Source organism: Podarcis bocagei (assembly GCF_964188305.1).
Source record: "Podarcis bocagei genome assembly, chromosome: 5".
NCBI lineage: Eukaryota > Metazoa > Chordata > Lepidosauria > Squamata > Lacertidae > Podarcis > Podarcis bocagei.
Window position 1 is genome coordinate 3,756,099 of NC_138129.1, and position 26,412 is coordinate 3,782,510.

Sequence of the window (26,412 nt, forward strand, 5' to 3'; positions counted from 1 at the left end):
GCAGGGTCAAGTTTCTGGGTTCATCCACAATTCCTCTTGCCCTGGCACTTTCCCCTGGGTAAACCCACTGTTTACTGCTGAAACACAGCAAATGCCAACTATGTTTTATCCAGATTGACATTTGCTCTGATTTAGTGCTAAAGAGGGACGCGGGTGGCGCTGTGGGTTAAACCACAGAGCCAAGCCTTGCCGATCAGAAGGTCGGCAGTTCGAATCCCCGCGACAGGGTGAGCTCCCGTTGCTCAGTCCCTGCTCCTGCCAACCTAGCAGTTCGAAAGCACGTCAAAGTGCAAGTGGATAAATAGGTACCGCTCCAGTGGGAAGGTCAACGGCGTTTCTGTGCGCTGCTCTGGTTCGCCAGAAGCGGCTTAGTCATGCTGGCCACATGACTCGGAAGCTGTACGCCGGCTCCCTCGGCCAGTAAAGCGAGATGAGCGCCACAACTCCAGAGTCGTTCGCAACTGGACCTAACGGTCAGGGGTCCCTTTACCTTTACCTTTTTAGTGCTAAAGAATGGGCTTTCCAGGAGAAAGCAAAACTGCTTGGACCCGTGCCTTCTAGGTATGGGATGGGTGGAAGTGAGGACGAGCCTGGAAACAGTCAAGTCAGAGTCACAAAACTGTAGAGTTGGAAAGGGTTCTGAGGGTCATCCAGTCCAACCCTCCTACACTGCAAAAGTCAGGAAGAATGGAATCTCCTGGGTGTGGGAGGTACATGGGAATCCACCCTGCTGGCTGGGGCTGATGGGGATTGTAGTCCAAAACAGCTGGAGGGCACCAGGTTGGCGAATGCGGCACTAAGCTATGCCTATCTCCCCTTATTTCCCTTGCTGTGATTTGATTCATCATAAGCTGCCTTTATTTTGTGTGTGTGGTGGGAAGGCAGTGATCATAGTTTAGAGGTCCCGGGCCCTAAGGAAATCAGACTATCCCCCACCAGGGCCAGGGTCTTCTCAGTGATGGCTCCAACCTGGTGGAATGCTCTGTCCCATAAGACCAGGGCCCTGCAGGACTTAACTTCCTTTCACAGGGCCTGTAAGACAGAGCTATTCCGCCTGGCTTTCAACTTGAACTGTGCCTGATCTTTTATTCCCCTTCCTTCCCTCCCCCTCCCCTTTTTATGAAGATTACCTGCTCTGGGATCCCACATCTAATTTCTGCCTGGTCTCCTCGCTGGCCCAAATAGCACTAACTTAGCCAGCTAGCCCTGGTGATCATCTAATGTTTATTGGATGGATTTCCCCCCTAAATTGATTTTTGAATTCTGAATTGATCGTTATTCACGTTTTATGCTGTTTTTTGTTGCATCAATTAAGTGTTTTAAATTTGTTGTTAGCTGCACTGAGCCCAGTTTTCTGAACCGGGAAGGGCAGGATATAAATAAAAAATTATTCTTTATTTATTATTATAAAGGTCCCAAACAAAAACGAGCTTGATGTGCTGTCGACTCCGGCTGGCAATGGCTCGCTGTCTTCTTACCTGAACTCTTTTTTTAAGCAGCAGTACCAGGAAGGGAATGGGAGTGCAGGAAGGAGATGTTGTGCATGCAAAGCTTTTCCTCCTGAGCTTCGGCCCTACTCTGCTCTCCCTCCCTGCCAAAGAGCCAGCGCTGTGACAATGTGAAGAGCGCATTCGGATTTCATCCAGGGACTTCTTTCACAGCGCTGAGGCAGAATGCGAGAAGGCATTGAGCACTCGCCTCCCCACCCTACAACAACAGATGATTTTGTTTTTCTCTCCTTGGGGAGAAATGTTGGGAATCGGCACCTCCTCTCCCCTCCTGCAACAGATCGGCGCTGTCCCTTTGTCCAGAAATGGCAACAGCTCTGAACGCAGCTGGTAACTTATCTCTCTCTCTCTTTTTAATTGCGTGAAATGGCAGGAAGCCTGGACATGAGAAACGACGGCGTGCCGGCCAAGAGCCGGTCAGATGACAAGCGTAATCATGGCTAGTAGCCACCAAGAGACCTCTACTGCGTCGCAGGCATCTGATCTTTGCATTAATCTGGAATAAAGGCCTGCGACCTTGCAAATGACCCCTAAGAAGGAAGACCATAAAAACAGCCCTGTCGGCTCTGGCTGAAGCCATACCATGCATTTAAAGTACCACGATACCACTTTGAACAGCTGCGGCTACCCCAAAGAATTCTGGCAGCAGTAGTTTGTTAAAAGTGCTTAAAGAGTAATTGAAGGTAAAGGGACCCCTGACCATTAGGTCCAGTCGTGGCTGACTCTGGGGTTGCGGTGCTCATCTCGCTTCATTGGCCGAGGGAGACAGTGTACAGCTTCCGGGTCATGTGGCCAGCATGACGAAGCCGCTTCTGGTGAACCAGCGCATCGTTTACCTTCCCGCCAGAGCGGTACCTATTTATCTACTTGCACTTTGACGTGCTTTCGAACTGCTAGGTTGGCAGGAGTAGGGACTGAGCAATGGGAGCTCAACCCGTTGTGGGGATTCGAACCGCCGGCCTTCTGACCAGCAAGTCCTAGGCTCTGTGGTTTAACCCACAGCGCCACCTGCATCCTAAGAGTAATTAGGGTCCCTACTATTCCCTGCCAGGTGCTACCATTCCCAGAGTGGTTTAACAATCAAGCCCTCTTCCCAGGGAATTCTGGGAATTGTAGGTCTCCTAACAACCCTCAGTGCCCTTAACTAGCTACAGCTCCCAGAATTCTCTGGGGGAAGCCATGACTGTTTAAAGAGCACATCGCTTCCCACAAGCAGGACGTAAAGGCAATGGAGTTTCCGGCAGCTGGGAATCAGAGGGACTTGTCCAAACTGGGCTTGACCGTAAGTTGCAGAGGTGATTTGATTCCAAGATCTCTGGGCATCATTCTCATTGATGTTGCCCTCAGCCAGAACCAATCTCACATTTTTTTTGTCTAGTGACTTTGGATTTGCCCCCCCAAAGGAAAACCCAAGGCAAATCTGCCTAGCTGCATACTGTAAGTGAAAAATGACATGGGAGCTGCTGCTAAAACCATTGGTTGTTCAATCTATTTGAAAGTGTTCTGTGCTTTTTTAACCCAGGCATCTGCTTGAATTGGAAATTTTAATTTTTGCCATTGTAGTCCCGCTTGTTTGTCTTATGACAGAATTGTTAATACAATTAAGTGTTTTAAATTTGTTGTTAGCCACCCTGAGCTCGGTTTTTGAACCAGGAAGGGCGGGGTATAAATTATATTATTATTATTATTATTATTATTATTATTATTATTATTATTATTATTATACCACCTTTTCATGAAGTACATACTTAAACTATAGAACTCATTTGCATAGGAGGAGGGGACAGGAGAAAAGGCTTTCAAAGGCTGCTAGTCATGTTGGCAGCAATGATTCCGAAGGCCAGTTGCTGGAAAGCCCAGAAGGAGAGAGGGCGCTTGTGGTCGCATCCTGCTTGCAGTTTCCTACAGGCATGCAGCTGTTGCATTTGAGAACAGGATGCTAGGCTGGATGGGCCATTGGCCGGATCCAGCAGCCTCTTATGTTTTGATGTACTTTCCCCCTTTTGCATTCTCTTCAGTTATGGTGGCACCAGAAAGATCTACACCAGGGGTCAGCAAACTTAACATGCCTCGGGCCGGTGTCTCCAGCGCCAAAAGCACGGCGGGCCGGAGGGCAGGGGAGCGCGTGCCCATACACGTGCGCACACGCTATTTCCAGCGCACTTCTGGGTCGGAGGAGCACTGGAAATAGCTTGTGCGCATGTGCACGGGCCTCATCTGACCTGGATGTGCACTGGAAATAACGCTTATGCATGTGCAAATAATGCTTGTTCATGCGCAAATAACGCTTGCGCATGACCAAATAATGCTTGCGCATGTTAAAACTTTGGACCACCTTGAAACTCTGAATGCCCCTGCAAGCAGCTGTTTGGGTTTCTTAGGCCTTTAAAGAAGCAACATTGAATTGGCTGTTTGGCTTGTGGAGCTGCGGACTGTATTTAGGATCCTGCTTGCGCTTGTCAACCTGCCCTCAGATACACTGCTCAGGACCACTGAGGTTCACCTTTAGCCATTGTGGCTCTCAGCCCTCAGGGTCATGTGCATACCAAAAATTTAGCTTTGTGCAATTAAAATGGATTGAAGCACTTTAGCAAAATATATCCACTTTAAAACAAGCAAGCCCTCCGTTCCCAAAAAGGGCTTCCAGTGAGCACTCAGGGCTGATTTCCTTCAGAATGGATTGGTTTTATCTTCTTGCAGTCCATGGGACTCTCAAGAGTCTCCTCCAGCACCAGAATTCAAAAGCATCAATTCTTCGGTGATCAGCCTTCTTTATGGTCCAGCTGTCACTTCCATACATTACTACTGGGAAAACCAGAGCTTTAACGATACTTGTTGGCAAGGTGATGTCTCTGCTTTTTAAGATGCTGTTGTAGTATGACCTCCCCACAAACAAATCAGAATAAACGCTCAATAAACACTGGGTAGAGTATAATCTGAGTGCTCACTGGAAGGCCAGATCCTGAAGCTGAGGCTCCAATACTTTGGCCACCTCATGAGAAGAGAAGACTCCCTGGAAAAGACCCTGATGTTGGGAAAGATTGGGGGCACAAGGAGAAGGGGACGACAGAGGACGAGATGGTTGGATGGTGTTCTCAAAGCTACCAGCATGAGTCTGACCAAACTGCGGGAGGCAGTGGAAGGGAGGAGTTCCTGGCGTGCTCTGGTCCAGGGGGTCACGAAGAGGCGGACATGACTAAACAACTAAACAAAAAAAGAGTATAATCTCCCTGCAAATTTTCTGCAAACAAATCTGGGTGAATTGTCAATAAAGAGGTTTTCCAGAGGGCCCCACCCACGCTGAGTCTGATCTGTTTTTAAACCATCTAAGTGAGTGATCCTCGTCATATCCTGTGTCAATGAGTTCCACAAGTGAATTGCATGCTATTCCCCAATGGCAATTAGAAGCGTGGTTTGCCTGCAGAGGAGAAGAGAAAGCAGGCAGGAGGAAGGAGAAGAAAGAGTCTCACCCAGGCAGGCTTTATTGAAATGAATTTTAATATCATGTTGCAGCAGAATTAAAAATATACAAAAAGTTTGTGGTATACAAAAGAGTCTCAGTACAGATCCTCGGCTCCTCCCGCCCACCGACATGTGTCTGCGTGGGAGAGTCAAGAGAAGAAAGAGGCGTTTGATGTATGTACAGAACGTGGTGGAGAGGACCAGATCCCAGGAGGGCGGAGGGAGAAGGGGAGGGAGGCACGGATGGGGAGGGGAGAATGTGTCCATGTGGGGTCCTCCGCCCCTTCCTCCATGGCCAGCCAGTTCCCTGGCCTAGCATAGATCAGACTGGCCCCGCCAAAAAAGCCTAAACAGGGCTCTGGATTCTAAAACAGCTTTTCCTTGAGCATCATAACTCCACAGAAGATACTGAATGGCTCTTATCTCAGAACATCACAGCCAGAGAGCATCCTTGTCCTCCCTTTCCTCTTTTTGGAAAGTCTGACCTGGCAGTCCTGCTTCTAATTTGCACCAGGGTAAGCCAGGAGTTCAGCATCCTCATTTTGAAAAGTGTGTGTGTGTGTGTGTGTGTGTGTGTGTGTGTGTGTAGCACCTCTGAAGACACACCTGCCCTGCCCCTCACCCCCAAACCAGTGTTTCTCTTAAAAAGCAAAGCCGCTCCCCCCTTCCACATGCGCCACCATCCCAGGGAGACCCAGATCTATACGGAAGCACCCAGGTTCAAAATTCGGCACGTGGGCCTTCCACCTGGGCCAGAAATCCTCGTTTCTGGGTTGCACTGTGGTTTTTAACTGGGGAGAGACGGCTTAAGAGTCAAGCAAAACAAGGTCTGGTTTTTAAAATAGATTTCCTCGTGGATACGATGCACTTGTGGGAATTGTGGCACCCCTCGTTCAGGATCCAGGTAACAGCAAAGCATACATTTTTCAAAGGTTTCACTCGCCGTTTTGTTAAGTCAGCCCTATTTTCAGCTTCCATGAAACACCAAAACAGTAACGGAAAAAAGTTGTGAATGATGGGAATTGTTTTTTCTCTCTCTCTCCAAAGCTCCTTGGCCACCCACCATCCCCACCGATTCCCCGGCTTCACCCCGTAATCTCAGATGGATGTTCCAACATGGCAATAATAATTTTATTATTTGTACCCCGCCCACCCGGCTGGGTTGCTCCAGTCCATTTGCAGACCTCCATCTCCCTGTCCCAGGTCAAGGAGAGCTGTATGGCAGAGCTACAGAAACTCAGAAGGGGACCCCCTCAGTCTGGGGAGAGAGGGTGGATGCTATTGTGTTCTCCTTTTAATCTCCCTTCCATAACTGCCTTTTGCATGCAGAGACATGTGCTGGCACCCACACCAAACTCACGCACCTGTACACATCACCGGGGGGGGAGAAGACGCTGGCCGGCTGCGGGAGTGTCTGCTTGGGATCTACTCTGAGATTATTGCAAAGTTTGAGAGAGCTCGCAGCCCAGAGGCTGAGAAGACCGTGGCGAGAGTGCATAGAGAGTAGACCCCCCTCCTTTTGCCAGCAGGATCTCCCCCTCCCCCAGCAAGAACTCCCCATGTAGAGAATGCTGCAGAGATGCTGCGCATCTTAATATAATGGCTTTGCTCAGCTCTCGGAGGCTCCCCCCAGCCCTTCTGAAAGACCCACAGAAGGGCGTTTCAAGGTCATTGCTAATCGTGCCGTTTTCCCCACAAGGAGAGGGAGCAAACACATGCAAACTCATGCTCAGGACTGCCCAGTCCTTCATGTTCCCCTTTCCAGAAAGGCCCAGCAGGCAGAAGCTTCAGTCCCTATCAAAACCCATAGCCATTGTGGGGAGGGGGGCAGCTGGGCACCCAAGAGATGTGTCACCAGGGGAAATAGGGCATGTAGCACCAGATACCTAAAGCTGCCTTGGTTTGTTCTTTCCACTTCAGCCCTCCTGAATTTCTGGCGGTGATGAAGGTGATGATTATTCGCCCATCCAAAACTATCCCCTCAACAGAACAAGTAGCATTGGGGAGACATTGCATCTGCTGCATTTTAAGAACCGGCCTGGCTGCGTAAGCATCCCAAGTGCTTAGAAGGGCTACTATTTACTTAAAGGACTGGCGCCCGAGTTTGCTATTTTTCCTCTTCCCTCCCTGTTCCTTTTCCCTTTTGTGTCGTGTCTTTTCAACCATAAGCCTGCACACAGAAGCTGAAACTCCAGGAAACTGCACAAAACAAATGAAATACTGTGAAATACCGTTATTTTGTTCGTTTTGTGCAATTTCTCAGGGCCATGACTGTCTTTTTTGTACTGGAAACTCCAGGAACACAGGAAGTTGCCTTAAACTAAGTTGGAACAATGGTCTTTCTAGCTCAGTACTGTCAGCAATGGCAGCAATGGCTCTCCCGGAGGACTCTCTCCCTGCCCCACATAGGGATGCCAATGGCGCCTGACCCAGAGACCTTCTGCATGCAGTGCAGATGCTCTGCAGCTGAGCTGCTTCACCCTCCTCAGAAAGAGCGCAGAATCCTGCCCTTTCGAATTGGACCTGTGGCAAGACCTCAGCCCAACAACTGCACATCTCGGGCAAAAGACCAGACCATCAAGAGCTGGTCCAATCCACCAGGCAGGAAACTATGATGGTTCGCACCAGCCTTGTAGAGGAAGCAGTTCTGATAGATGCTGCCAGAAGGCCTTTTAGGCACCTCTTTGGATCAACAGGATATGGACAGCAGGAATCAGCAGCTTCAGAGGAATGCCAAGGTACAAAAAATCATCTGGGGGCTGGCGAAGTAATATGGGGGAGTGGAGGAACCTCCAAAAACAGCCCATTGAGGGCAGAGTAGCTATGGAGTGCTCACTGACGCTTGCAGGTGGGGTGAAGCGACAGTAAACCAGGAGGGAAAAGGAATGGAATGGAGTCATACGCAGGAGGGCACAGCTGGCTGGCTGGCACAGTGAATGGGACCACCCCATACTGCAGGTCTCATTTGCCTTTATGACTGCATGGCCCAATATTGCTTCCTTCTTGCTCTCCCAATAGAGTCTCGGTTCCTAGGGAGCGAAATTAAGCTCAGCTGCTGAGGAAGGTGCAGATAGGCAGCTGTGATCCGATTCAGAGCGATGCTAGGGACCTTGTTTTCAGTGCTAGGTTTCAGCCCTTGGACAAAGCGTTGGAGAGCTCCCAGGATCCTGTGCCAAATCCTATGCCAAATCCCTTTCCCAATAACTGTGTAACCATAACCAGCCCCCTGCCTGCCCTTAACACACACAAGAGGTTCTAGTTACAGGTAGGTAGCCACGTTGCTCTGCCGTAGTCGAAACAAAATTTAAAAAATCCTTCCAGTAGCACCTTAGAGACCAACTAAGTTTGTTATAGGGGACACAGGTGGTGCTGTGGGTTAAACCACAGAGCCTAGGATTTGCTGATCAGAAGGTTGGCGGTTTGAATCCCCGCGATGGGGTGAGCTCCCGTTATTTGGTCCCTGCTCCTGCCAACCTAGCAGTTTGAAAGCACATCAAAGTGCAAGTAGATAAATAGGTACCGCTCTGGCGGGAAGGTAAACGGCATTTCCGTGCGCTGCTCTGGTTCGCCAGAAGCGGCTTAGTCATGCTGGCCACATGACCCGGAAGCTGTATGCCGGCTCCCTTGGCCAGAAAAGCGAGATGAGCACCGCAACCCCAGGGTTGGCCACGACTGGCCCTAATGGTCAGGGGTCCTTTACGTTTGTTATTGGTATGAGCTTTCGTGTGCATGCACACTTTTTCAGATACCAAGTGTGCATGCACACGAAAGCTCACACCAATAACAAACTTAGTTGGTATCTAAGGTGCTACTGGAAGGATTTTTAAAATTTTGTTTCACACACAAGAGGATTAGCCAATGACTTTAGCCTTCCTTCTTCAGACTGAACCAGGGGAAGCTGGTTCACATGCGCTGCACCCAGAAGTTCTAAGACGTCTGGACGTCTGGAGCACAGCAGTGGCAGCTGCCAACGAAACCATCACCAAGCTGCCAAACACACGGCCGAGTAAGCTCCTTTGCCGACCCAGCGCCCTCCAGATGTTTCGCCCTACAGCTCACATCAGCTCCATCCAGCAGTTTGTTTCCTTCACACTTCGGTTAAAACCGTAAGCCCTTTGACAACCAGTTTGGTCATTTTTAAATGCCCACATCTGCGTGGTGTTGTCCCACTCACATGGATGGAAGTGAGCTTTCCCTCAATGGAAGAGTCAAAGCAGAGGTCAGGTGGGCATCTGTCAGGGATCCTTTCGCTGCAATACCGACATTGCAGGGGGTTGGACTAGATGGCTTTTGGAGGGCCCCTTCCAACTCGACCATTCTATGATTCCGTGGTGGCGAGGAAGCCCCCGGCCCCATCACAAACCTCCAGCTGGGTGAGCCCTTCCAGGACGCTGCCAACTGGCACCATGGAACTCGGTGAGATGGGAAGCTGCTTTCTGGTGAACCAGAGTATTGGTCCATCAAGCTCAGTGTTGGGCTGGCTCTGCAGGGCTTCAGCCTGAGGACTTTCCCAGACCTACCTGGCAATGCTGGGGACTTCCGGCATGAAAAGCAAACGTTCTGCATCTGAGCTATGGCCCTGATCCTTTCTCAGAGGGAGAGAACCTGCCTCAGCCGTAGCCTTTGCTGTGCTGTTTGGCCTAGCTTAGCTGAGTGATCTCCTAAGTGGCTTATATCTACTGTACTGGAGGTGTCAGCACAAGTCAGGCAGGCACAAAAAGCCCAGGGCCCAGAGGAGAACTGGATCTTCCATCAGGACAAACATCTGCACCTGGCATGGTCTGGCAAATGCCAGCGCCCCTCAGCCACCAGATGTCCCACTTCGGCTTCGGTCCTGCATATCTGCAGGAGCGTCTCCACCCCCATCGTTCTGCCCGGACACTGAGGTCCAGCGCTGAGGGCCTTCTGGCGGTTCCCTCCCTGCGAGAAGCCAAGTTACAGGGAACCAGGCAGAGGGCCTTCTCGGTGGTGGCACCCGCCCTGTGGAACGCCCTCCCACCAGATGTCAAAGAGAACAACAACTACCAGACTTTTAGAAGACATCTGAAGGCATCCCTGTTTAATGTTTGATGCATTACTGTACTTTAATATTTTGTTGGAAGCTGCCCAGAGTGGCTGGGGAAGCACAGCCAGATGGGTGGGGTATTATAATAATAATAATAATAATAATAATAATAATAATAATAATTATTATTATTATTATTATTATTATTATTATTATTATTCCCCCGGGCACCCCTCCACTTCTCCATTTTCAGCTCACTTCTCTATTTCAACCTCCCCCTCCCTGCTGCTGTAGTCCTGATCCAGTTTGGCTGCTTTGAGAATAAATTAGGATACATTCTCAGAGACAGGAGAGCAGATCATGGGCCTTCAATGCCTGGCTCCTGCCTTCACTCCACCCTTCCGACAATGTGCATTTTGCCGCTTCGTAATAAAGAACACAGGGGCTCCCATGTTCTTTGCAGCGTCACTTATTTTGCTAAGCTGAAAAGCAAAGCGCCACCGCCTACGTCTCCAGAGAACACAATAAGAGTCAAAGGCCCATCGAGTCCAACATCCCGTTCTCGCAGTGGCTGAACAGTTGCCTATTATGGGAAACCAGGAAGCAGGATCCAGGCACAAGACACCTCTCCGCTTCTGGGGTTTCCAGCAACGGGTATTCAGAAGCGTTGCTGCTGCCAACTGAGCCTAGCCCTCCTGGCTAGTAGCCATAAATACACCTTGCTTGCCACATGCAGAAGAGGGCAAGCTTTGTCTGCTGCTCTCCTAACAGGTGGGAACACACAAGCCTGGGGATGACGTTGCAACACAGGTCATTCCACAATCACACCCTCCGTTCTGCTGCTGCTGGATTTGAGAGCCAGACTTTCAGACCCTTTCCCAGTCCTGAAATAGCCCTAGCAGCAAGGAAGGCTCCCTGATAGCCGAGACTCAAGGAGTAGAGCAACAGGGACAAAACTGTCCCTTTCAAACGGGCCCCTTTGTCTCGGCACCTTGGCAGCCGTTGGGGGCCTCACCTGCAGCCTGCAGGAATCAGATGGCATGGGTTGCGATCTGCCACAGAAGCTGGGAATGCTTTGCTAATTGCCCGGTCCAAGCTGTGCATGATGGCACAGACTGTTCAGGGGAGGGAGAATGCAGGCAAGGCCCCCCTCCCTCCTAAGTGCCCCTCCCTGCTGCTGCTGGTAGTGTGGGGGGCTTCAATGGACACTGCTAATCACAGCCTGAGGTAGATAGTTTTTCACATCGGGCGGAAGCAAAGCGATGGGCAACTGTTTTCAGCTGAGCTGGTGAAACAAGGTGGGGAAAATGGAAGCAGAACGGATCCGGGCCTTTTGCACAGCTGTAGTTCTTGCAGGGAGGTTTAAGGTGGGGCCAGGGACCTCTCTCCTCTCTGCAACAAATCTGCTTTTCTCTTCCGCCTATCCCTGCCCTAGCAGCTGCAGATATTTTTGCAGTAAATGTAGCACCAGGGGACTCTAAGCGGCTGCTGTGTAGCTGCCCTTCGGTCTTGCACAGTTAAAGGCAGGGTCATGTGCATTCCATGCGCTGGAACCACGGCAGTGCAGAATTTAAAATTGGCCCTAGGTTGTCAGCTCTTCAAAACAAGTTTCTAGCCCTTATAGGAGCCAGAGATAAACTCAGAAATGGCTGTGCAATGGCTGGTGGCATCTCAGGGGCTGAATGGGTTTGAGTGCTCTCCATATCTCCATCAGAATCAGTGGTTCCTATTTACATAATCTACCCACATCACAAAATTCAAGCTACTTCATCACAGAAATATGGATGCGTGAGCACTGAGCGCTGAATCTACAAGGCTCAGCTAGAGCTGGAGACTAATTTTCTAATCCAGTTAAGGAAAGTTTAGAGTCAAATTCAAATGGGCTGGACAATCAAATTCCACACCCAGCAAATGCCCACCCACAATTTTGCACACATCGCTTACTAATTTGGGTGGGAGCTTTTGTCAGCAGTAGGACTGATGGACAGTTTCTAAAAATATCCCGCTCATTCTTCAAAGCCTCAGCAGCAAAAAAAGGCAGCACAGAATATTTTCAACTCAATAAACCGGAATGTTCCCCTTTCCCATCTTTTACCAGCCATATTCCTGTCAACAGTAATATCCCTGCCCCCCAGCTGACAGGCCTCATCCCTGACCCTGCTAAAATAGCTTCCTTCAACCTTTTCATCCAAGTCAATTTCTCTGCTGACCAAAAAGCACAGCCCCTTATTCCACATTCTTCCTTCCCCCTCGAGGCCAGTCCCACCACTGCCTAGACCTAAGGATGCTTAATCATGTATGTGGCCTGTATCAAGGATGACACAGGTCCAATAGGAACCCAAAGATTAAGGTTAGCACTTCAAATCAAATTAGTTCCTTTAAAGATCTCTTATTCTTTTCCCGGGACGCGGGTGGCGCTGTGGGTTAAACCACAGAGCCCAGGACTTGACGATCAGAAGGTCGGCGGTTCGAATCCCCGTGACGGGGTGAGCTCCCATTGCTCGGTCCCTGCTCCTACCCACCTAGCAGTTTGAAAGCACATCAAAGTGCAAGTAGATAAATAGGCAGGAAGGTAAACAGCGTTTTCATGCGCTGCTCTGGTTTGCCAGAAGCGGCTTAGTCATGCTGGCCACATGACCCGGAAGCTGTACGCCGGCTCCCTCGGTCAATAAAGCGAGATGAGCACCGCAACCCCAGAGTCGGCCACGACTGGACCTAATGGTCAGGGGTCCCTTTACATTTACCGTATTTTTTGCTCTATAAGACTCACTTTTCCCCTCCTAAAAAGTAAGGGGAAATGTGTGTGCATCTTATAGAGCGAATGCAGGCTGTGCAGCTATCCCAGAAGCCAGAACAGCAAGAGGGGTTGCTGCTTTCACTGCGCAGTGATCCCTCTTACTGTTCTGGCTTCTGAGATTCAGAATATTTTTTTTCTTGTTTTCCTCCTCCAAAAACTAGGTGCGTCTTGTGGTCTGGTGCGTCTTATAGAGTGAAAAATACGGTACCTTTTTATTATTTTCCCACACCCTGCTGAGGTTCATATCAGTCTGGTCAGGTCCTTTCATCTAGTTTTTGTTTTCGTTTTTCTGCTGTCGAATACTGTATGTACACTTGACAAAGAATGCTGTACAGCTCAAAGGCTGTATTTGGAACCATCCTTAACATATTTACTGGATTCAGTAGGGCTTGCTCCCAGTAAAGTACGCATTGCAGGTGAACAGAAGCTTTGGCCCTCCAGATGTTGTTGAACTACATTTCCCATCAACCCCGGCCACTGGCCGTGCCAGCCTGGGTTGATGGGAGTTATAGTTCAACAGCATATGGAGGGGCAAACAAATTATTATTATTATTATTATTATTATTATTATTATTATTATTATTATTATTTAGCCATGATGGCTCTGCTCTGACTCCACAGTTGGAGACGGCATTGCTTCGGCATACCAGCTGCTGGAAACCACAGGAAGGGAGAGGGGTCTTGGGTTCAAATCCTGATTGCCCCTTTCCCATCTAGTTGGCTGCTTTGAAAACAGGATGCTGGACTTGACGGGCCAGTGGGACTCTGTGTCATTATCTTACCATCCAGCCCGATCAAGTCTTGCACACATTATTCTGTAACCATGTGGCTGCTAGCTTTCCCTTAGAATCAAGAAATGGTAGAGTCGGAAGGGACCCCATGTCCATCTAGTCTTCCCCTTGCAGTGCAGGAGTCCCAGCTAAAGCATCCATGACAGATAGACGCTTCTTCTTTTCTACATGTCATTCCAAAAAAAAAAAAAAAAAAGCACCAATGTATACTGATAGCGCTATGGAGAAGAATACCCACCTAATGTATACACTTCTGTTCTGGGTCGCTCATCCCGCGGGGCCAACACTGCTGCGACCGGCCTGAACGGAGCTTTTTGGGGGGCAGTTGGGGGAAAATACATCATCTGGGAAGCCACAAAGCAGCGGCTGCTGCCACCAACCCACTCAGGTGAGAAGCCCTTTCCTCAGTGGGCTGAGTGGGGGGGAAGGGGGACGACAGCCCATTTGATCCTGGCTAGAACACTCACAGCACCTCCTTTAAGGCATATATATCTACACTACAGACTAAAGTGGTGCAATGGCCACGCCCCCTCTCCCAAGGAACCCTGGGAACTGTAGTTCCATGAGGGGGAAGCTGGGACTCTCTTTAGCAGAATGCCGTCGGTGACCTTGACCCGACTACAACCCCCAGGGATCTTTGGGGAGGGGGAAGCGAAAAAGAGGTATAGAAATCAAGATAGGACTGCAATGTAGGTAACATGTCCTTAGAGACCGGCTCCTTGGCTTGGCGTATTAACGGTGCGTGCCCTGCCTTTTGTGCCCGCACGGCTTGGAAGAAGACCCATTCATTCCTGGAAGCCCTCCTTGTCAATGTCAAATTACATATATTTAAATGAGGGGACGCGTGTCGCGAGAAAACGGACACCCAATGGAGATGGACGAGGAACGAGACGGGCAGTCATGTTTTCAAGGGCTAAATCTGCTCTCGTTTCAGCCCCATGGTCTGTTTACAGAAGGGTCTGTTTATATTACCAGTGTGCCCCAGACCGGCCTTCTCTGGTACCATCAAGGTGTTTTGGACTACAACTCCCATCATGCTGGGGCTGATGGGATTTGTAGCCCAAAATTTATGGAAGGCACCAGGGAAGGGAAGATGGCCCCGGACTCTCACATCAAACCCACACGGATGCCAGCAGGTATCACACAGCCCCTAAAGGCCCATTCCCAGCCCCTGTGAGCCACTCCTATCTCCCTCCCAGAAGCCATCTTTTGATTCTCCAGCACCCTTAAGCGTCCCCAGAATCAACGCCGCCACCTGCCCACAGGTTAACTTTGATCCCATCATCACTGCTCAGCCACTCTTAGGCGGCCTATTCTCCCCATTGCCCAACAACCGGAGGTCAGCAAATAATCCACGGACTCGAGAGGCCTTAGCTACCTGGGCTCAGGTGAACAGGTGAGGTATTTTGGGAGAGACCACAGGGCCTCCTTCACAGGGGCGCATCAAGGGGATGGGTGGCATCCCCCCTCCCCTATTCAGGGCAGGAGGAGAAACAGCACACCCTGCCTGAGGGATGGGGAGGGGGATGAGAAGAAACCTTATGGCCGGGCAGCGAGCTTGGGGAGAAGAGATAGCACCAATTGGCCTCAATCAAGCTCACCCCTGTCTCTGGAGGAGTTGGGGACCAGGAGTCGTCAGTGCTGTGTGTGTGAGAGTTTCGGGGGACAGAAAGAAAGACCAAATCAAAGTTGCTGACGAGACATTGGGGTCAAGACGCTGCTGTCTGGGCCTCCGTTGCCTCGCCTTAAAGATGGCGGGGAGAGGACCACAAGGCCAGCTCGCTCTGGCTGCTGAGGAGCCAGGCGTGGCCCTTGGGGTTGGGAAGGGCCCCTGCGGTGTGGCTCCAGGCCCCCACGGGAGGGGGGGACTCCGCTTTACACCGTGGTCTCGTACTCCAGCAGCTCCTGAGAGACCCCCACCGTGCGGTACTGCAGGCGCGGAGTAGCGGGCGAAGTGTACTCCAAGGCCAGGATGGTCTTTCGGAGGCGCCTGTCGATGAAGTGGGCATCCCAGGCAGGGTATTTCTTGCGGGGCAAGTCGATGCGGATGACGGGCCCCTCTGTCCGTGGGGCCCGGGCGACGGGCGTGGGGGGGACACTGGGCCTCACCTGGAAGACCGGCACGCAGCTGTCTCTGTCCCCCGGCACGCCCTCCCTCTCGGCCCCTGTAGTCCTCGGCAAGGAGCGTGGGGGGCTGGTGACGACGTCGGCCGGGGGCCCCGCCCCGCAAGGGACCGCTGTGGGCTCCTCGCCGCACACGCAGCCCCCGCCGCGCGGCCCGAAAATGGTTCCGTTGGGGTGCAAGAGGCAGTAGTAGATGAACATGAAGAAGACTCCTAAGGCGAAACTGGAGGTGACCACGCAGACGACAATTAAGGCGTTGGACTCGGGGACCCCGCTCTGGTCCCTGAACCAGTACCAGAGGCCCGTCATGGCGGCGTTCTCCGACAGGATGATGACATAGTAGATGGACATGCGGCAGCGGCTGCGGCCTTCCTTGACGTTGAACCAGCAGAAGATGTAGATGATGCCCACCACCATGTTGTAGATGATCTCTTCCCACTTGGACATGCAGAAATCCGTCTCGCCTTGGATGATCCAGAAGGTCATGATGCACCAATGGGTGACGATGAAGATCCCAAAGTAGAGGTGGAACACCGAGGCGAAGAGGGCGAAGGCGATGGCCCGGGCGGCGATGGTGAAGAGGTGCCAGAGGATTTGCGTCACCGCCCCCTTGTAGGACATGGGCATCTTGTCTTCCCGGGAGTCCCGCAGCACCTTTTGGTAAGAAGCCAGCGTCCAGGCCAGGGACACCAGCGAGGCGGAAGCCGAGAGACCTGCCCAGGTGAGAGAGAGAGAGAGAGAAAGGGAAAGCCGGGAATTAGGGGGAAGAGAAACGGTCTTACTGAGGGATCGCAGGGGGGGAGAGAGGGGGAGGTGGAGGCAGGAAGGCTGGTGTCCAAGAGGAGGACAGGAGAAAGAGGTCGTGGAGAAAGACTGGAGCGATGGAAGGATGAGCAGGAGGATGCTGGTACTAGCCTGAGTCTGTGTGCATGTGAGAAAGGCACACAGGCAGGAAGAACGGAGTCATGGTTTAGGAAATGTCAAGAACTGGAGCCAATCGTGGTGTGGTGGTTAGAGCATTGGACTAGGGTTTATGGGAGGCTGGGGTTCAGATCCCCACTTGTTGGCCATGAATCTCACTGGGAGTGACCTTGGATGCCAGTCCTTGCTTCCAAGCCTAAACTGCCTCACAGGGTTGTTGTTGAGGATCAAATGGAGAGGGGGAGAATGGTCTGTGCACCCTGAACTCCTTTGAGAAAACATGGGATGCAAGGAAATCAATAGATAAGAGGGGATTGGGTCACAACTTTGTGGCCGCGTCTGTAATGCTGGTCATGCCCACCTCAAGGAAATATATAGCACACAGAGAGAGACGAGCTGTAGGAGGGTGGAGCGGTTTGGAAAGAAAAGAGGGGGACACCCTGTAGCGATCAGGAGGCCAGCGCAGTACAAACACGCTGGCAGGAGATCCTTTTTGTCACCTTCAGCATCATGCCCCTCTCTCTCCCAGTGATGCCTTTGACGGACCACTGCTGGGAGAAGGAATCTGTTCCTTATGAAGCATTTGACCTGCTTAGGGCATGGGGTGGAGGAGCTGAGGGGCACAGGAGAGATTTGTGGAAGTATGGAGAGAACATTGTGTTTTGCCTCCTCGATGCACTGCACCGGACTTCCCATTTCCTAAAACTAAAAAGACTGGTAACTGCTGATGGGGCCAGCTTGTTTTCCATGGCTCCAGGGGGTAGAACCCAAACTAATGGATTCAAATGACAAGAAAGAGATTTCGGCTAAACATCAGGAAGTACTTCCTGAGTGTAAGAGCTGTTCTACAGTGGAACAGTCTCCCTCGGAGACTTATGGGACTGCCTCTCCCGGTATGCCCTGTGGAGGACCTTAAGGTCCATAAATAGCAATACCCTAGAGGTCCAGGGCCCTAAGGAAGTCAGATTAGCCTCAACCAGAGCCAGGGCTTTCTCAACACTGGCCCCGGCCTGGTGGAACGCTCTATCTCATGAGACCAGGGCCCTGCAGGATCTGATTTCTTTCCGCAGGGCCTGTAAGACAGAATTGTTCCGCCTGGCTTTTGGCTTGGAATCCACTTGATCCCCTCCCCCTCTTTCTTTTTCCCTTTTTTCTTCTGTGATGGAACTCCTATTTGGGGACTTCCCTGGCTTTTTTCTGGTCCACGTAGGACCAGTCTGGATAGTTGGCCTTGGTGAAGACTTGACGTTTTTATCCCCCAAAAAGTTTTTGAGTTTCTGCTGAAATGAGGCTGCATTTTAATGTTGTATTTCAATCTTGTTTTTAAAGTTGTATTTTAATCAATTGTTTTTATACCTGGTGTTAGCTACCCGTCTTGGCTGAGAAGGGCGGGGTATAATTATTATTATTATTATTATTATTATTATTATTATTATTATTATTATTATTATTAGTGGACTCTCCTTCCTTGGAGGTTTCTAAGGAGAGGTTGGGTGGCAGTCTGTCATGGATGCTCCAGCTGAGATTCCTGCATTGCATTGGACTAGATGGCCTTTGGGGGGCCCCTTCCAACTCTACATTTCTATTATTCTATGCTCTGGCTTAGCATAGTCATTTTTATTGTGGAAACAGGAAGCATGAGTAGAGGGTGCGGGGAAGATGGAGAGAGAACAGAAAGAAGGTGACAGCCTGAAAATGGAAAGAAAGAGGTAAAATTGCAGGTGTACAATTGCAGGAGCTACAGCAAGGTGGAGAAAGTGAGTACTACAGGGTAAAGGATTGAGGGACAGGAAGAGATACAACATTTCTGAAAATTTTGAAGGTGTGGAAAATATAGCATTTTTTTTACCTCTTTCTTTTTAAAAAATACGGAAATACTTGGGGTGAACTGAAATAATCGCAGCATTGACTTGATTGTTAATATCAAATCTCAGGTGCAAATGCTGTTACAGTCACGCATCACCTGCCCAAAAATGATAGCTGGATTTGTGCAAAGGGCTCTGGGAAAAAGAGTGGAATTCTAGCCATGTTTGCTTAAAAATAAGCCTCAGCATGCTCAGTTCCTGTGATAGTTAGGGCAGTGTTTCCCAACCGGTGTTCCGCGGCACACTAGTGTGCCGTGAGACGTTGCCTGGTGTGCCGTGGGAGGGAGACGGGCGAGTCGGGCGGCGAGAGGCGGGGCGGCGGCGGCGAGGAGAGGCCGCCCAGCGCGGGGCTCTCGCCGTCTGCCTGCCTGGCTGCCTGCGTGGCGCTGACGTCACGGGGCTGTAACGTGCCCCACATAGGCACACGCGGGGCGGCGAGCGAGCGAGCTCCCACATCCCATCGCCGCTCGCTTCGGCCGGCCTACTGGGCTGTCGCAGGCGGAAGGCCTGCGCATGCGCGAGGTTTTCGCGCCTTCGGGATTCCCTTCACACCTTCCTCCTCCCGGATCCTTGAGAAGCGGCAGCGCGAGACCGGCAGCGCGAGACCGGCGTTGAGCCTGGTAGGTATTGCGCTTGCCAAGGCAGTCATTTGGGAAATGAAAACTTGCAAAGCAAGCAACCAGTTCAATCTGAAGTACGTGTATGCTTAATATCCTGTATCTGAAACCTGTTCTGCCCCCTCCCCCACACTTGGTGCCATTTTCATCTACACATGCAGCAGAGTAAGTTGACCCAGAATAGTACCAATTCAGATGGCAGATGGGAGAATGACAGTGCTGAATGCTTTCCCATGTAGAACAGTCCCTGCAAATAAAAACCTAGCATATTTGGAAGAGGGATGCTAGCCTAACCATTACCTTCTATGCTGTTACTATTTTTTTATTTTTTTTTACAGAAGTAAAAAGTGACCTTTCCCCATCTGGCATGATACAAGCCCATTCTTACAATTTTTTCGACTATTTCAGCTCCATATGTAGAATATGCCTTCATTGATTCCTATTAAAGAGAGTTACTTTATATATAGTCAATATAGGCACAGAGTTAATTTTTTAAACATTTTCTAATGGTGGTGTGCCTCGAGATTTTTTTCATGAAACAAGTGTGCCTTTGCCCAAAAAAGGTTGGGAAACACTGAGTTAGGGAAAGGCAAAAGTGATGCTGTGCTCCCCAGTTACTGAATCAAATTCTCCTCCCATCACCTGGTCGAGAATTTATTGACAGGAGCAACAGACAAGTTGCTCATGGGGCATTTGTTCTGATTTGTTTTTAGGGAGGTTAGATGAGGTTGCATCAAAGCCAGCATCACCCCAAACTTTCTGTTATGTACTGGGTTGAATAGGATCCAAAAGGCAGCAGTCTGATTCATCCTAGAACAATAGGGTCCAGAATGCAGCAGTCTGATTGGTCCACAGGAGCCACCCAATCCAGCTCCAGGTGGAAGTGAATCCGCAACCTGATTGGCCTACAGGTGAATCCCGGAATTAGCCAATCACGGGGGGCCCATTGTGTAAATAATGTATATAAAGCAGACATTCTGGGGGAACTTCCATTCCTCCTCACCACTATGAGCTGAATAAAGGGCATGAAATCCACTCTCGACTCCGAGTATATTTAATTTTCCTAGCGCATTTTCCAATTTCCTTATCACAAAACAAAAAACACTGCATTTTTGGGAGAAGTGGGCTGGTAGTACAAGGCCTCCAAATCAGCTGTACAGGCATCCCTGTACTTAGGTGCAATCAACTTAAATCACCACCAGTTGGGTGAGGACTTTGATGGGCTTTGAGGGGGCTTCTCCGCAGGCTCCACTCACCCTGCAATGGATCAATCCTGTTCTGCTGCACCATGATGCTGAGCTGCAGCACCAGCTGTGGGGCGCTCTTGAGGAAGGTCTCCAGGAGCCGCAACATGCTGATGTCGGCGCTTTCAAACATCATCCTCCAGTAGAAGTGCCGCCGGCGATGCTCCGACTGCCAGCGGCTCTGGAGACCCAGGTACAGGGTCCGCAGGTACCTGCACAGAAGAGAGAGGGGGCATGCGGAAGACAGCAGGTGAAGACCGGAGAACCGCAAGCCTGGAGGGGACCAAACTGTGAATTATTGCAATGGGATCAGGAGTCTTTTTCCTTGCACCTCTAGAAGAAGCTGCTGGCCTGATGTCCAGGGCCACAGAGCGCCACCACTGCGGTGCAAAGTGTAGTGTGGTTTCCATCCCAGCAAGGATCAGGTAATCGCACTAAGCCAATATGGTTGCATTTGGCCTCGTATAACTGCTGGCTCCTGCTTGGCAGGGGCGTATGAAGGGGGGCGGGGGGCGGTCCACCCCAGGTGCCACCTGGGGGGGGGTGACAAGATGGCCCACTGCCCCCCCAGCTGTAGAGCAACCGAGGGTGTGCGGCGCTGATACAGGCTGCCGCGCATGCATTGTCTGTACAGGCTGTCGCTTGAGCATCATCCGTTCGGGCACCGTGCATGCGCCGTCTGTATGGGCGTTGCACATGCGCCGCTAGGGGGTTCACCCTGCCCCTCAGCGCCCTGCCCCAGGCGCCAGAGAGGTTTCCTCCACCACTACTGTTCGGTTGCTCAATCTGAGCAAGAAGCTCTGATCAGTCTAGATGGAATCCTTCTTGAAAGTCTGCTGCAAAGGTGGGTGACCTGTAACACTCAGGTGTCATTGGACTCCAGCTCCCATCAGCCCCTGCAGTCAACATGGGACAATGGTCAGGGATGATTGACATTGTAGTCCAGCAAGGACGGGAGGGTCTCAGGACTACTGCAATGCGCTCTACGTGGGGCTACCTTTGAAGTTGACCCAGAAACTGCAATTAATCCAGAATGCGGCAGCTAGACTGGTGACTGGGAGCGGCCGCCGAGACCACATAACACCGGTCTTGAAAGACCTGCATTGGCTCCCAGTACGTTTCCGAGCACAATTCAAAGTGTTGGTGCTGACCTTGAAAGCCCTAAACGGCCTCGGTCCAGTATATCTGAAGGAGCGTCTCCACCCCCATCGTTCTGCCCAGACACTGAGATCCAGCGCCGAGGGCCTTCTGGCGGTTCCCTAATTGCGAGAAGTGAGGTTACAGGGACCCAGACAGAGGGCCTTCTCGGTAGTGGCACCCGCCCTGTGGAACTCCCTCCCTTCAGATGTGAAGGAAATAAGCAGCTATCCTATCTTTAAAAGACATCTGAAGGCAGCCCTGTTTAGGGAAGTTTTTAATATTTAATGCTGTATTGTTTTTAACACTCGATTGGAAGCCGCCCAGAGTGGCTGGGGAGGCTCAGCCAGATGGGCGGGGTATAAATAAATAATAATAATAATAATAATAATAATAATAATAATAATAATAATAATAATAATAATTCCTCACTTGTGCTCTACCAGGCTGTCTGAGAACCTCCAGCTTGGCTTCTAAGTGGGTGGGGTCCCGCTTCTGCTCAGCTTGGTTCAAATAAATAAGTAAATGCACATCCTGCCATTCCACGGTCACACAAAGCCCTCACAAGATAGCAACAATTTATACTTGGGATAGTGATTGCACAATTGTTCATACAGCACCACTATGTGAATCCCATAAGCAAGTAGACTGGGTCCCTGCCCTAGGAGTTTACTAGGAAGAGAAGAGGAAGGGGAAGTGCCCAGGGAACAAAGGGTTAATGTGAGCCAATGCCTTCTCAGGTACTGAAGCTGCATCCTGGTTGAGTTGGATGATTGGGTGGGCTCTGGGGGGAGAGAGAAGTGTGGGATGTGAAACACAAGAGCAGTCAAGTACAACATTCCTAGATTGAACATGTTTACACACGGGGAGGAATGTTTGTCCAGCCAGCAGGTAAACTTCCTGTTTCCTTCTGGGCTGGGACAGACTTCCTCTGCATGTGACTAGAGGTGGGCGTGGCCTCACCTGTGCAGGTAACGACAAAAGCACAGGGCAGGGCAGCCATCTCTCTCTCTTTGACTACATGCATCAAAGAAGCAACATCTGCTTAGCCAAAGATGCTCTCTGTCTCCTTATGAGATAGTTTCCAGGTGTATGTTACTTTTCTAAGCTAAGTCTGCCTTCTGGGATCCGATTGTGAACAGAATGATGTGTGAGTAAACCTTTTTATACTTTTATAGAAGACTGTGTCGTGTCTTATCTTTTATGAGGGAAAAAGGGGGAAATACCAGAACAGTTATTATAGAGGCTTTAGCGAGCCTGAGAAACGCATCCGCTGTGAGTTTAAAAAGGGGAATGTTACTCTGCTAAATTGTGAACTTGTTAACACAAGTTGGAAAGGCTATTCTCAGACAATATATCCTCTCCTGCATCCCTGAACATTCCCACAAGAAGCAGCACCAACAGAGGTGCCTTATGATGAGACAGGACACTGATTTGTCTGGCTCGGTACTGCTGACACTGACTCAAACTCCCTGTGGGAGGATTTGCAGACAAAATCACAAAGGCATGATTGCTAGACAATTGCAAACCGGGACAAAGGTAGCCTGCTGTTTCAGAACCCGCGTGGAGGGGACTCTATGACATCATACTTCCAAACCTGGTGGTGGGAAAAAATACAATGGCCACTCACACACTTTTCCCTATTTGCGATGGGTGAAGACAGTATCTCTGTTCTCCTCCAGAGAGCAATTGCCATTTTGAACTGGACTATGGATATTTGTAACGTTTTGGGATTATTGCCTGCCTGATTTTCATCACTGTATATGTATATGCATCCTAGCAAGACTTTTGATGTGAGTAGACCTTGTGGGGGGTTTTTTTTGGGGGGGGGGCGCGAAGAAACTTTGGCTCCTAGGAGTTTCCTCCTATGGTTTCCAGTGAGATCTCACGAGCTCGCCCCCAAATCTCGCAAGATCTCACCCCAAACAGCCACCACTTCCCACAGCCGCAGCACAACCTAGGTAAAGGATGCTTCAACAGGGGTGGCAGAAGGCCAGGGAGACAGTTTCCGTTTCTCCTTAAGAAAATCAACAAGCAGGAGTGTTTTTTTCACCATCCCCTTCATTTTTAGAATCATAAAATCATAGAGTTGGAAATGTCCCCAAAGGTCATCTAGCCCAACCCCCTGCGATGCAGAAATCGTGACTAAAGTTTCCCTGCCAGGTGACCATCTGCTTACAAACCTCCAGTGAAGGAGAGTCCGCCATCTTTAAAAGCCCAGGAGCCATGCCAGGCGGTGGCGAAAGAGGCAGCTCCGATCACTTGTTACCAACAGAGCAGGCTTGTGTCTGTTGGTCACCCTGGACTTCCTTTGCACTGTTGTCTCCTGTCCTCCAGGGGGCACTCATACCTGTTGCAGGTAGATCCTCCCTCAGGCCAGCTGTAGGCATAAAATTACCGTATTTTTTGCTCTATGACACGCACCAGACCATAACACGCACGTAGAAAAACAAGAAAAAAAATTCTAAATGAAATAGTGGATATATGATTTTTGTGGTTCATGCTGTGGCCACAGACATGTGATCTGACAGTGAGTTTGGAGTAGCCCAATGCAAAAATCCTGAGGATCCATGTGGATCCATGCTTTGTAACCACGGAGGAGGGAAGGAAGGGGAACCATGGATCCTCTGCTCACGACTGCAGCAGATCCCCCCTGCCACCCGCAGGCATTCGCTCCATAACACGCACAGACATTTCCCCTTACTTTCTAGGAGGAAAAAAGTGAGTGTTGTGGTGCAAAAAATACGGTAGTTTACATGGAGAGGGAAGGGTGTCTGTAGAACGTTTGTCTGTCTCCCTCTAGGTCTGCCAGCTCCAGAACCAACCTTCACCCGACTTCTAGTGAAACGCCCATCAAATGGGTGCTGTGAGGGGGAGGAGATTTTATAGACAGCTCATTGCACTGATCAAATGTGCCAGAGAAGGAGGCAGGAACAGCTGGTCTCCCAGAGCCACATGGAGCTGTAGCACTGTACTCCTCGCAGGGCCGGATGACGAAAGGATCCTTGGCTCCTGCTGCCGACGACTGTGTCAACCATCTGCCCATCAATCTGCACTTTGTGTAGGTGTTTGGGGGAGACGTAGTTCTGCTGCTACCCAAAAAATGCTTTTCTTTTAGGTGTTTATTGCAAATACTGACACACTCGTCCCTGCTTCCACCGCACCTCTGCTGCCACGCTTTCCCTGCACCCCATCTTTCTGAAAGGTTCACCGAACCCGAAAAGGTTCCACAGAGTCAAGTGCAAATATTCTGTTGTCGTCGTCACAGTGCTAAAGATTCCAGGTCAGTTCAGCAGCATGCTCTCTGCAAGCGACATATTGCTCCATCTGCATCTTGCAAGTCACTGTTTGGGGCGCCGTGACAGCTGATGGGGCGAACACCATTTCATGTATGTACGGCTTAGGCCCAAGCTATTCTAATGGAAGTGAGAGCTAGGCCATAAAGAAGGCTGATCGCTGAAGAATTGATGCTTTTGAATTCTGGTGCTGGAGGAGACTCTTGAGAGTCCCATGGACTGCAAGAAGATCAGCCCTGAGTGCTCACTGGAAGGACAGATCCTGAAGCTGAGGCTCCAAGACTTTGGCCACCTCATGAGAAGAGAAGACTCCCGGGAAAAGACCCTGATGTTGGGAAAGATGGAGGGCACAAGGAGAAGGGGACGACAGAGGACGAGATGGTGGGACAGTGTTCTTGAAGCTACTAACATGAGTTTGACCAAACTGCGGGAGGCAGTGGAAGACAGGAGTGCCTGGCGTGCTCTGGTCCAGGGGGCCACGAAGAGTCGGACACGACTAAACAACAACAACAACAAAAGAGAATATATGAATATATAAATCTGGCAAGACTCACAGCATTTATAAGGGGACAAGAGTCGGACACGACTAAACGACTAAACAACAACAACATTCTAAATGGTATTCTCCCACAAAAAGAAAAAGAGAAGTGAGATTTATACCTGGTAGATCCTGGGAGAAATGCGAAGGACCGTGTTATCCCAAACCTCCCATACAAATCTGCCTGAGCTCTAAGGTCTTTGGGGGAGCACTGTGATGCAGCAGCAAAAAAAGCTAATGCTTTTCTAGGCTGCACCCACAGAAGTGGGCATCACATATTAGAAAGGATGTTGACAAGCTGGAACATGGGCAGAGGAGGGCAACTAAGATGATCAAGGGTCTGGAAAACCAAGCTTTATGAGGAGGATTGCTTGAGGAATTGAGTATGTTTAGCCTAGAAAAAGAGGAGACTGAGAGGAGATATGATAGCCATCTTCAGCTATCAAAAGGATCATCATGTGGAGGATGGAGAAAGCTTGTTCTCTCCTGCTCTGCAGGGTAGGACCCAAATCAACAGATTCAAGTGACAAGAAAGGAGATTCTAACTAAACACCAGGAAGAAATTTCTCAGAGTAAGAGCTGTTTAACCGTGAAAAGGACTATCTTGGGAGGTTGTGATTCTTAAGCAGAGGTTAGATGGCCAACTGTCATGTATGATCTAGTTGAGATTCCTGCCTTGCAGGGGGTTGGGTCAGACAGCCCTTGTTGATCCCTTCCAACTCTACGATTCTATGATAATGGCATAAGACTTCAGGGACTGCAGTCCACTTCACCAGATGCATTAAATTCTATCCCGGCTTGCAAGTACTTATATGTATGATTTCAGGGATGCTGTAATTGTCTGTACTTTTTGGCATTTTCCCCACCTGACTTCGTGGTTTATCATCCTCTGCCCCACCCAGACACAGATATTTGTACTGCAGGACAGCACTGAATGCTTTTGATGAAGCAGGCTGTAATCCACAAAGGCACATCCCATAATAACTTTGAAAGTTTTTAAGGTGCCACTAGAAGACTCTCTCTCTCTCTCTCTCTCTCTCTCTCTCTCTCTCTCTCTCCAAGAAATTAATCGGAATTTTATGCCAGCATAAGAGAAAAGAGGAAGGA

At 50.1% G+C, this 26,412-nt stretch overlaps 1 protein-coding gene across 2 annotated transcripts in view; it reads right to left on the reverse strand.

Annotated features, from left to right (window-relative positions):
* Nucleotides 1-13,344: 13,344 nt before the first annotated feature.
* XKR7 (XK related 7) overlaps nucleotides 13,345-26,412 on the reverse strand; it is a 54,855-nt gene continuing 41,787 nt past the window's right edge. Inside the window, exons 1-3 of one of the 2 annotated variants that reach the window (XM_081196589.1) lie at nucleotides 21,904-21,967; nucleotides 20,347-20,546; nucleotides 13,345-16,400 (exon numbers count right to left, since the gene is read on the reverse strand). In XM_081196589.1, the coding sequence (XP_081052715.1) occupies nucleotides 15,439-16,400; nucleotides 20,347-20,470 (1,086 nt within the window). In that variant the 5' untranslated portion in view covers nucleotides 20,471-20,546; nucleotides 21,904-21,967 and the 3' untranslated portion in view covers nucleotides 13,345-15,438. Of the gene's footprint in view, nucleotides 16,401-20,346; nucleotides 20,547-21,903; nucleotides 21,968-26,412 lie in introns of those variants that run through there. The other variant, XM_081196588.1, reaches the window with a different exon arrangement.